The 13,070-nt window shown below is 36.5% G+C and overlaps 1 protein-coding gene across 1 annotated transcript in view; it reads left to right on the top strand.

Annotated features, from left to right (window-relative positions):
* LOC125931395 (fibrous sheath-interacting protein 2-like) overlaps positions 1 to 13,070 on the top strand; it is a 75,508-nt gene that overhangs the window by 36,290 nt on the left and 26,148 nt on the right. The window contains 3 exon segments of the mRNA XM_049643291.1: positions 1,627 to 1,633; positions 3,347 to 7,108; positions 7,110 to 12,264. Coding sequence (XP_049499248.1) covers positions 1,627 to 1,633; positions 3,347 to 7,108; positions 7,110 to 12,264 — 8,924 coding nt within the window.

Genomic DNA, 13,070 nt, shown 5'->3' with positions numbered 1-13,070 from the left:
TGTTGAGTTTGATAAGTTCTTTATAGATTTTGGATACTTACCCTTTCTCTGATATGTCATTTGCAAATGTCTTTTCCCATTCTATAAGTTGCCTTTTAGTTTTGTTGATTGTTTCCTTCACTGTGCAGAAGCTTGTAATCTTGATGAGGCCAATAGTTCATTTTTTCTTTTATTTCCCTTGCCTCCAGAGACATGTCTAGTAAGATGTTGCTGTGGCCAAAATCAAAGAGGTTGCTGTCTGTTTTCTCCTCTAGGATTTTGATGGCTTCCTGTCTTACATTTAGGCCTTTTATCCATTTTGAGTTTATTTTTGTGTATGGTGTAAGAAAGTGGTCCAGGTTCATTTTCTGCGTGTCGCTGTCCAGCTTTCCCAGCACCATTTTCTGAAGAGACTTTTTTCCCATTGGATACTCTTTTCTGTTTTGTTGAAGATTAGTTGGCCATACAATTGTGGGTCTGTTTCTGGGTTCTTTATTCTGTTCCATTGATCTGTGTGTCTGTTTTTGTGCCAGTACCATACTGTCTTGATGACTACATACAGCTTGAAGTCTGGAATTGTGATGCCTCTAGCTTTGGTTTTCTTTGTCAACATTACTTTGGCTATTCCGGGTCTTTTCTGGTTCCATACAAATTTTAGGATTGTTTGTTCTAGCTTTGTGAAGAATGCTGGTGTTATTTTGATAGGGATTGCATTAAATCTGTAGATTGCTTTGGGTAGTATAGACATTTTAACAACATTTGTTCTAATCCATGAGCATGGTATATTTTTCCATTTCTTTGTGTCTTCTTCAATTTCTTTCATAAGCTTTCTGTAGTTTTCAACATACAAATCTTTTACATCTTTGCTTAGGTTTATTCCTAGGTATCTTATGGGTTTTCATGCAATTGTAAATGGAATAGATTCCTTGATTTCTCTTTCAGCTGCTTCATTATTGGTGTATAGAAATGCAACCAATTTCTGTACATTGATTTTATATCCTGCGACTGAATTCACATATCACTTCTAGAAGTATTTTGGTGGAGTCTTTCAGGTTTTCCATGTAGAGCATCATGTCATCTGTGAAAAGTGAAAGTTTGAAAGTTTGAAAGTTTGACTTCTTCTTTGCCAATTTGTATGCCTTTTATTTCTTTTTATTGTCTGATTGCTGAGGCTAGGACATCCAGTACTATGTGGAACAACAGTGGTGATAGTGAACATTCATGTCGTGTTCCTGACCTTAGGGGAAAAGCTCTCAGTTTTTCCCCATTGAGGATGATATTAGCTATGGGTCTTTCATATATGGCTTTTATAATGTTAAGGTATGTTACTTCTATCCCTACGTTCTTGAGGGTATTTATCAAGAAAGGATGCTGTATTTTTTTCAAATGCTTTTTCTTCATTTATGAAAAGTATCATATGGTTCTTATCCTTTCTTCTATTAATGTGGTTTATCACATTGATTGATTTGCAAATATTGGACCAGCCCTGCCTGCAGCCCAGGAATAAAGCCCACTTGATCATGATGAATAATCCTTTTAATGTACTATTGAATTTGCTAGTATCTTGTTAAGAATTTTTGCATCCAGGTTCATTAGGGATATTGGCCTGTAATTCTCCTTTTAGGTGGGGTCTTTGTCTGGTTTTAGAATCAAGGTAATGTGGCCTCATAGGATGAGTTTGGAAGCTTTCCTTACATTTCTGTTTTTTGGAACAGTTTTGAGAAGAATAGGTATTAACTCTTCTTTGTCTGGTAGAATTCCCCTTGTTTGTTGGGAGGAAATACAAGGCCTCTTATTTGTTGGGAGATTTTTGATAACTGATTCGATTTCTATGCCAGTTATGGGCCTGTTCAAATTTCCTATTTCTTCCTGTTTCAGTTTTGGTAGTGTGTGAGTTTCTAGGAATTTGTCCATTTCTTCAAGATAGCCCAATATGTTGGCATATAATTTGTCATAGTATTCTCTTATTATTGTTTTTATTTCTGTGTATTTGCTTGTGATCTCTCCTCTTTAATTCATGATTTATCTATTTGGGTTCTCTCTCTTTCCTTTTTGATAAGTCTGGCTAGGGGTTTATCAATTTTGTTTATTCTTTCAAAAAACCAGCTTTTAGTTTCATTGATCTGTTCTACTGGGGGTTTTTTCCTATGTCTTTTTTTTTTTCAAAAATTTTTTCAATGTTTTTTTATTTTTGAGAGAGAGAGTGAGAGACAGAGCATGAGTGGGGGAGGGGCAGAGAGAGAGGGAGACACAGAATATAAAGTAGGCTCCAGGCTCTGAGCTGTCAGCACAAAGCCCAACGCAGGGCTTGGGCTCATGAACCAAGATCATGACCTGAGCCAAAGTCAGACACTCAACTGACTGAGCCATGCATGTACCCCGCCTATGTCGTTTATTTCTACTCTAATCTTTATTATCTCCCTTCTTCTGCTGGCTTTAGGCTTTATTTTCTGCTCCATTTGTAGCTCCTTTAGATGTAATGTTAGGTTGTGTATTTGGGACCTTTTTTGCTTCTTGAGATAGGCCTGAATTGCAATGTACTTTCCTCTTAGGACGACTGCCTTTGCTCTATCCCAAAGGGTTCGGACTGTTGTGTTTTCATTTTCATTTCATTACATGTATTTTTTATTTCTTCTTTAATTTACTGGTTAACCCATTCATTCTTAATTTTTTTATGTTTATTTATTTTTGAGAGAGATAGAAACAGAGTGTGAATGGGTTAGGTGCAGAGAGAGGGGGACACAGAATCTGAAGCAGGATTCAGGTTCTGACTGTCAGCACAGAGCCCAATGCAGGGCTAGAACTCACAAACTGCAAGATTATAACCTGAGCTGAAGTCAGACGCCCACCTGACTGAGCCACCCAGATGCCCCACCCATTCATTCTTTAGTAGGATGTTTTTTAGCCTCCATGTATTTTGAGGGCTTTCCAAATTTTTTCTTGTGGTTGATTTGAAGTTTCATAGCATTATGATCTCAAAATATGCATGGTATGAACTTCCTCTTTTTGTATCTGTTGAGGGCTGATTTGTGACCCAGTATGTGATCTATTCTGGAGAATGTCCCATGTGCACTTGAGAAGAATGTGTATTCTGCTGCTTTAGGATGAAATGTTCTGAATATATCTGTTAAGGCCATCTGTCCCAGCCACTTGGCTATTTTTTTAACCAGGAAGCCATTTATGCTCAGCAATAAATGCTGAAAATCAAAGTTCCAAGTGATTTTGAATCAAAGGGAATCTTATTCAAAGAATAGATCGCAGCCACAGAGAATAAACCAACTTGAAATTAGATATTCTAAATAGATGTTTTGCTGTGTTCATTCTATACACCATTGCTGGATTCTAGCTATGCATTCTTTGATACAAGGAATTAAAGGTAGCACCTGTCCCTAAAAGAAATTCATATATGATTTCCCTTGTGTCCTGCTTACCTCCTTTCCAGGTAACTTCAGAAGAAATGAACAATATAATTCATAATATAATGACCTGGGTTGTGGCTGCAGTGACCAGTATATTATACCCAGCCATCACAAAATATGAAGAAAGGTTGCAAAATACTACATACCCATCGTCTGATGACTCTACCCTCTCTTCAAATAGTGCGAGTTGCTGTAGCACATGCAGTGAAATGCTTCTATATGAACTAAGTAAGGCATTTCAGGCAGAGGTCTGTACAGACACAGCTGACAGGTCACTACAGCAACCAGCAGCACCTGTAAGACCATCTTCTGCCCACAAAGAAAGAACAGTTATGGGAAAAACTCATCACAGGAAAAGACAACATAAAACCTCTGGACCACTGAGACCTCTGGATAATGAGACCACTGAATCCCCCAAGATTAAGACCTGCAAATATGATAGTCACCTTTCTGCACTGATTGAAACAGGCACAAAGGAATCTAAAGATGGCTCAGAACACCCACTGTCTACTGATGAAAAAGCAAAAGTTGTAAAGGAGATGCAGGAGTTAAAGAATGTTTTTGATAACTTTAAATATCATCTAAAAGAGGAAACTGAGCTGATTTTAGAAAATACATTTCATGAAATGGTGTCTGAATTAACCCAAACCATCCCCATTCTTTCTTCTGTTACAGCCAAAGCTCTGGTTGACCAAACTGACACTGACAAAGGAGACTTACTCTCCAATGCCAATATCTCCTCAGCAGCTGCTGAAATTATGGAAAGCGTGCTTGAGAAGTTACAGTCTGCAGTTGAGAAAAAATGTATTGAAGTATTTGCACAAGAAAATTTGTCAGTTCACTTTAAATCAGACTTACCATCCAGTGGAGAACATTGCATTTCTCCAGAAGAAAAAACTCCAAAAGCTTCACTGCCTTATACTGTGGAGAACATGAGTGATATTGCAGAGGATATGGTTCATGTGATTTTAGAAAAGCTGAGGGCTCTTGCATCTTCTAAGCAAAATGAACTTGCTCATCTTGAAATCACAACTGAATTGGCTTATCAACAACACAGGGAAGATCCAATATATGTGTCCCTTCAAAGAGCCAGTAAAAGGAAATCCAGTGCTGAACCTGATGCAGCCAATTTGATTGGCCAAGAAGAAATACAAAATATAGTGTCAAATATTTTTTCCCAGTCCTCTCTGGTTGGTTATATACAGGAAGCAATCAGTACTATATTAAATTATATACGAATTGGACTTAATAATGAAAGGCTCATTGCAACTAAAGAAACAATGATCATCCTTCAGCTACTTGATGATATCTTGGCTCAGCTACATCAGAAACCACCAAAAACAGTTTTCCAAAAGAGAAGACACCCCAACCTAAGTAGTCCTTCTGGTACTGAAGAAGAGCACAGACTCACCAGCACTAGAGTAACTAATGATCCTAGATATGGATGCCTGTTTCCACCTATTAATGTTCTTGGCATGGTTCTTTATTCTGAAGATGAAGATAAAGAAATAGATAAGATTGTGGAAAATGTGATTTCATCTATCAAAGGTGAAAAAGCAAAATTACAAGAACAGCTTCCTGATCACTGGTTAACAAGGGAAAATCCTGATTTAAAGTACAAAAGAAATATGAACTTACCTACAAAGTCTGCTTCTCAAGGCAAAGTAGCATTTCCCGACTGGGGATTAAAGACCGACCTTCCAGTTTTTGATAATAGGGACGTTTTTAATGATAATCCATGTTTGAATAATGACCTTTTGCTTCTCGGCCAACATGTAAAGCATCAAACACAAAAAGCCTCAGAAAATATAATTACAAGTATTTTAGCAGAGATGCTCAAAGACATATCTTCTGGGCCCTCTGGTCACCTAGATTATAAAAATGATAAGGAAGCTTCAGTTCTTACCTCAGGAAGCCCACAAGATCGGTCCTTTCAAGACTGGATGAACCAGATGTTCTCTGTGTCAGAAATCCAAAGAGTATCTCAAGAAATTGTAGATGCTGTATTAAAAATACTTTACATAGCTTGTAGTCACATTATCAGTCATTACTCATCAGTACATGAAAATTCTCTAGATAATGCTGACATACCAAATAAAGAGCCATTAGAAATATGGTTTGAGAGTAAAAGGAAGATGAAATTTTTATCTTTACTTGGCATAGACCCTACAAGAGATCCCTGGTTAGAACCTGAAGAAAGTGAATCAACACCTGAACCTATAGTTCACATTAGTGATAAGATCATCTATACAATTTTTAAGAAGCTAAAATCATTTATGTGTCCAAAATTGCAAAACTGCTTTAAACTAGAAAGCCATGCTGATCTTTCAAAGCCTGCACCTGACAGGAAACCATTTCAATCTCACCTTGGTACTTACACAACTAAAGTGGTAAAAATTGTTTTGGATGTAATACAGAAAGAACTGAAATATAATAAGAAAAATCTAAATCTTGGGAAGAGTGGCTCTCCCAAGGACTTTATAGATACAGGAGTTTTTGCTGACTATGAAAAGAAATTAGACTCTGTTGTCACAAGGCTAAATACTGACATTATGATAAATTCATTAGCAACTTGTATTTGTGAGTTGTTAAGTGGAAATACAGGTAAAAGCAATGTTATGCTCCCTTCAGATAAGCTAAGGTCTAAAATCTCACATGAAACTGCTGACATTGATCAACAATGTCATTGTCCTTGTATGCAAGAAGAAGTTGACAAATGTACCAGATTGCAAGTGTTAGATAGAATCGGGGATACCTTATATGACATGTTACATGAGCTCATAGGAGACCATCCATGTTCTCCCCCATCTGATGAACAAAATAGAGACTGGATCAATGAGAATTTGAGGACAACCACTGCACTGCAGTCTAATATTCAGCTCATTTCTCATACAATTCTAGAAGATATCATTAGAAAATTATGTAGTGTTGAAATGGATCACAGTTTCACAAATTCAGAATTTAAAGCTATCTCAGAGCATATTGATACTGACAGCCTATCATTTTCTTTGCTTATTGAGGAAATGAGCAGATGCTTTGACATAATCTCCAGCATGGTGTCCAGTATGATCCAGCCAGGTAGCAAAGAGGTGACTAACAACAAGGAAAATACAACTGCCCACAAAACACAGACCACAAAAGTAAAGCATCAAGATAAACTGGAAGTCATGGCTTCAGAGATCTTTGAAATGGTTTTTGCTAAATTGAAAGGGTTTGCCAATAGAAATTTAGAAATTCTGGGCACTACAATCAGTGGAAATAAAAAGAGCAACAAGAGGTACCGGGAAAGTGAAAGTATCAACATTTGTACAAACACACATGAAAGACAATTGCAGTCTGCTTTATATGTGCATGCAAAGAAAGTATCAAGTACTATTTTGAAGGCTATGCAAACGGAATTAAATGTGAGCTTGCCAAATTTTGAAACAGGTATGACCAAGCCACTACAGGAGAAAGAAATGCTTAAGAATCTAGTCAATTTAATTTTAGATGCAGGGCATCCACATAAGTTTAATGAAACTGAACCAGAAGAGCAAGGCATTGAAAATTACAGATACAGGCCAACCTATGGAAATTTTCTTCCTGGAGGAGCTGACCCAGAATCTCATCTAGAAGATCTTGCAGATATAGAGAAAGAAAGTGCTGGAGAGGAAAGACCATCAGAAGAAACTAAATCAGAATCTCTTAAGCAATGGTACCTAGAAAGAACATTTAAAAAAAATTGAAGTAGAACTCAAAGTGCCAGGAAAGTCCCCAGTTGTGCCCATTATAAGAAATATTTTGAATGAAATTTTTCAGAATCACTTAATTGATCAATTAAATGTGCTTACTCTCTCCCAGTCTCATTTATGGGACATTCCTCATGCTGGCAGTAAGCCATTTGCTCAAAAATCAATTCAGTCTGTGGATAAAAGAATGGATCTTTTAGTGTCTGAAGCAGATGTAACTGTTGTTGTAGCTAATATTGTTATAACCATACTTAAAAAACTTTATTCTGCAGCCATGACAGATAGAAATGCAAATGAAAATAGACATAACACTATCACCTGCTTGGCAAATATCTCTTTTCCTGAACATTACAGTGGGGAAAAGGCCTCTGCTCATTCTACCACACTGGACAGAAATCCAGGTACATTTCAGTCCACACTCAGTAGTGGTAAAATAACCAAAATGAATGTAGTTGAAGATATTATACAGTCAGTATTAACAAATCTAGAAATGTTTGCTACTTCCAAAGTAAAAGCTCTCTTTTGTCCTCATATCAATCTCACAGTTCCAATAGCTTTGCCTCTACAGCACGATGAGACTGCTTTAAGCCAACCATGGCTATCTACCAAAGATTCATATTCTGATGATCAATGTTCCTGTTGCTCAGTGGATCATAACAAGTCTGGAGAGACCACCTCAATATGTCACCCGACTGCCTGTAAATTAAATAGATATGCAACAGAAGTGGCTAGACTAATTTTACAAGGAATCAAACAGAAGTTAGATAAAGAAATGGAAAATCCATTCTTAGCTCATAATATTGCGGTTTCTGACAGGAACCCAAGTCAGACTGTCAACACAGTGTTAAGTATTATGTCTACTAAAGGTAAATATGAAAAAAACACATTTGACAGAGCGATTGATCTAAGTTGGCCAGAAGATATTGTTGAAAGGCTGTTCAATAAAAGCGATTATCGAAAAAAACTTCAACTTCAAATACTAGATACCATTGAGGGTATCTTAAGTGACATTTGTGAGAAAACACTAGATGAGAATAATGTCCTACTTGCTGAATCCACTCTTAATAAATGTAATACAAGTGGGAAACATTTAGAAGCAAACTCTGAAGCAAACGCCAAGTGTGCAAATAAGGCTGTTCCAATGCTTTTAGTTCCTAAGTCTTGTGTCGCTATGATTTCCAGTGATATGGTGAATATTGTTCTTCAAAGTCTCACTTCTGCTATCATGCTTGGTGTAAATGCAAAGGATTCTATTTCTCCAAAATTGCCCCTGATGTTTTCTGGTGTATGTCCCAAATCAGAGCATCAACAATCTCCTGTTATGGACCCAGTGAATGAAGGGAAAAGGGAGATACATCCATTTGCAAGAAAGGGAAGATATGTACAGCTGAAATCAGTCTACTCTGATGATAATCAGACAACTGTACTTAAGAAACAAGATGCCAAGAAATATGCTTCTGACCCATGTGAAGAAAATGCTCACTTCATTACTAAAACCATTTTGAATAGATTAAAATCTTTTGCCACAGAAAGAATAGATTTTCTACTTACTCTTGATAGTCAGACTAGAGAAAAACCATATGTTTTCCCAGAACTTACAAATTATAAACAAAACGACAGTCTATTTCTTGAAGCAAACCAAATGCCATCAGATGTGAGTATCCCAAAAATCTCAACAGCCAGAACCATTCTTGGCCAAGATGTCACAGATTACACATTTGCTAAATATAGGGAAAAACATAGACCTTCAATTCATATATCACAAGGTAGTCTTAGGGAATATGCTGACATAATTGCAAGTACCATTTTGATGCTTATAAAAAATGACATAGATTTAGAAATCCAAAAGATGTATTCATATCCAAACAATACCTCATTCCAAGAAAACATAATTGTGAGTGAAACTGTCAACAACATCTTCAATAGTTTACATGATAAAATATCTTTAAAGGCAAATAGGCTTTACTCACAGCAGAACCCTAATCTATTTACACAACTAGCTGTACAAAATGAAATATTGCCTGGTCAAAGAAAGATGGAAGACAACACTGAACTATCTCTTTTTTCAAAATACCCACATCAAAACCAAACTCTATCAGAAGCAGAAAACCTGAGAAGGGTTTTGGAAGAGATATTTAAAAATGGAGAATCTAGACAGGAAAAAACTGCTTTGTTAAATGCAATTAATGAAATTTTAAAGAAGGTATATCAGAGGGTAATGGAAGACATAGGCCATTGCCCTCCATGTAATGAACTCCCCCACTTTACATCTGATTCTAAAATTAAAACATCAATAGCAGCACACAAAAAACCCTTGCAGTCATATATAAGCAGTGTTGCAAATGACATAGTAGAAAGTGTTTTTGGAAAAATGTTCTCAATAGTTATGACATCCTTATATGAAAACAATAAGGTCAGGGGAGAACTGGAAGCATCTGGCAGTGATGAATTACTGGTGAATCCATCATACTTTCAAGACTTGAAACAAGCAGAAAGAAGTGTTCCCCCCGAACATGTGATACTGCAAGTTTGCCCTTCTACAGGCATTAGAAGCATGACTTCTTTGGAAAACACCTTACTGCAAACTTCTCCATTGCAAGTGGGTGAAGAATTGGCCCAAAAGGTTCTCAAAAAGATCACAAATTTTGTTTTACAAAACCTAGAAGAGAATTTGTCCCCTAAAGATCAATCTGATGAAATGCAATCTCTGAGGCCATGCAGTTCTAAAGCTAGTTCCAAAGGCAGCCCTAATGCGAGTTTTAAAACACACTTTAAAGCAAAATCAAAAGTTCTCTCTTTGCCTAAATTTGGAACAAAACCACACCTAGAACCTAGTGGTGCTAAAGCCAAAAACAAGACCAAGTTAAGTCCTAGAGAGAAGACTTTAAGAGGCAGTCAGTCCAATACTGGCATTGGTCTGCCATACCTGCTATCAACAGGGGATGCTAAAAACTCCTTAGTGAGAAAAAAACTCCCCACTGCGGAACTAAAAATGTATGCCAAGGATATAGTAAGCAATATTCTGGAAACAATTGTAAGTGAATTTCAAAAGATGAGGCAAAATAGGCTAATGGTAAATATAAACACTTTAACTTCTGATCAAATCTTGACAGCAAGCAAAATAGTTAATGCAGTTTTGCAAGGATTATATGCTACAAAGAACAACAAGTTGGCCAGCCAAACAAAAGGCTCATACTCGCATGATCTCAAACTTTCACAGACAAATTTTAGGGCAATCTCTCTTGCAAATCCAGAAGCCCATTTGTCTTTGGAGAATGTTTCTTCGCAGCTAGAGAAAGTCTTTTCTAAAGAAGATATTTTTAAACAAATGCTTGATAAATGGCAAACAGAATCAAATGACATAGAAAATGAAAAATATAAGCTATTGATGATAGCTGAGACTGTTTTGAATGAAATTTCAATGAAAACAAAAGAATTAGAACAATCTGTTTCACTTTTAAATTTGTCACTTCTTGATGCTTGTGAAAGCAGGTACAACTTTAAAAAAGCTGCCTTTAGAACTGCGGGTTCCCAAGTACAAATTAACATATTTGGTCAGGAAATTGTTAAAAAGCTATTTGAAAAATTAGAGGTGTACTTCATGACTCAGATGTTCATAACAGATGGTGAAGAGATGCTAGAAAGCAAGAAAGAAACTACTACTAGAAATCAAGGTGGCTCCTTAACAACAAACATCCTCAACAGTGTACCAACATATAACACAAAGTTGAAAGACAAAATATTTGGGGGTTCTAGCCACCAAATTGCTCAAGAGATCATGGAAGGGGTTCTGAACACCTTAGAATCATTTGCAGACCTACAGTTTAAACATATCTCTACATATGCTTTTTCTGAAATTGTGAAAATACCTATTGAAAACTTTGTTGCTGCCCAACAGAAGCCATTAATGAAAACGATATTGCCCAAGTTACAACAACTGAATATGTTTCCTGATGAATCTAAATCAAGTAGTATGATCTCCCAGGAGAACATGAAGACGACCCTTCGACAGCTTCACTCATTCCATTCAGAACTGCTTACTTATACTGCTAATACTGTCAATAACATGCTTGGTGTAATTAAGAACAAGCTAGACAAAGAAAAATGCCAAATGGAACCATCTTCAAGTCAGATCATCAGCACACTGATGGACCAGTGTACTCATTTCTATGAATCTATGATAAAAAGCCATCCAAAGGAAAATCTGCTCCAATTAGCTGAAAATGCCAACACTGCCAATTGGCACAAGTTTGTAACTGGGATGGGAATGTTCACTTCAAAGTCAAAGGGAGTTAGCTGTGGGGATGATCTTCCACAAATCCTTGGCTTGTATTTTTATTCAGAGGAAGATAGAAAAGTAAAGGATAAGATTTCCTCAAATCTATCTTCATATGTCAGATACTCTGCAGGTGATACACCTAAATCCAGAAAGCCATTGGAAGGGCTTGAATCAGAACTTAAACCATTATATTCTAGAAGTGAAGGCCAAGGCCTCAGCCATTTTGATCAAGCCACGAAAGGAAACAGCTCTCTCCCAGAAGGCAGCATCTTACAAAAACCATCTCAGAAATCTGGTGACTCTGTGCAAGCAGCACCAGAGCACTCCACATCCTTCATAGAAATGGAAGAAGGTGAAAATCAAAGAGTTCATCACTGTGAGTTCCCAAAACCAGTTGTTAAGCTAAACCAAAAACAGACAACCATTTCTCCACCCAAAATATGTGTAGCTGAAGAAAATATTGTCAATATGATGCTGTTGAGTTATGGCCTCTCAAGTCAAACCCCACAAACTAATGAAAGTATAGAAACAATGAAGCCATTTTTTGTATCAAAGGAAAAGCCTTTGTCTCTAATGTCTGAAGAACAAAAGGATAATAAAAGCTTGCTTAAAATATGGGAAAAAAGAATCAGCTCTAAAACCAAAGAAGAAAACAGAAGCCTTATAGCAAGTGTAGACAATTTTACTTTACTGGAAAAATGGAAAGATAAGTACCAAATATTAGAAAAAATAGCACCTCTTGAAGAGGCTGAAGTCATTGCTTTTGCAGATCAAGAACTGGGACCACAGGAAATCCATTTAGTAGCAAGATATGTTACTACAGCTGTGGTCACACATTTCAAGAACTTTGAAGCCAGAGGTGAGTGAGGAATGACTTATAAAGAATTGGCATCATTTTAGAAAAAAAAAATCCATGAGTTTTGTTTCACCTCTCACATCCAAGAAGCTGCATCCATTGCTTCTCTGAAAGTAATCTTGGATTTGGGGTGGCTGATTGTGTGTTTTTCAACTGGTCAGTATGCTAAAAGGAAAAAAAATGTTGATACATTTACATAAGTTTTATTTGGAGGAGTGTTGTGCAGTTTTCACTATCAACAGATGAAACTAAATGGGCATAATTTAAAGTGATATATTTTGTTCGGCATGAGGTATCACTAGGACACGATGAAACCAGTTGTCTTTCTTGGGATATACAGTTGCTCTAAAGGCAAATTCCCAAACATAAGTTCAAAGAGGATTTTTCTTTTTATGTGTTTTTTTAAAAGAATGATTTCTTAAATTATAGTCAGACTTTCCATACATAGACTGTAATGATCCAACTTATTTTTGATATATACAGTTAGTCTTTGCAATTATTGATGATAGAGTTTACAAGAACAGTGGCATCAAGCTTGTTCTGTTCATGTGCCACTATTCTGACTTAAGCTCTTTTTTAAGTACAATACTCTAAACCCATGCTTACAAATAGGATATATGCACTCCCTTTTTATGAATGCTTACATGCATATTTTTGGGTTGAACCGTATAAAATAGCCATTTTTGTGTGTCAAAAACTGTCAAATATCAGCAGTTTCATTCAGTTCAATTTACTGTATACTATAGAGTCACAAACTGGATAATTAGCTAAACAGCTGAAAATGTTTTCAAGAATAATATGAGGTCTCT

The sequence above is a fragment of the Panthera uncia genome, chromosome X, assembly GCF_023721935.1.
Source record: "Panthera uncia isolate 11264 chromosome X, Puncia_PCG_1.0, whole genome shotgun sequence".
In the NCBI taxonomy this organism is placed as follows: domain Eukaryota; kingdom Metazoa; phylum Chordata; class Mammalia; order Carnivora; family Felidae; genus Panthera; species Panthera uncia.
Note: the sequence above shows the minus strand (reverse complement) of the source record. Positions and strands in the feature narration are given on the sequence as shown.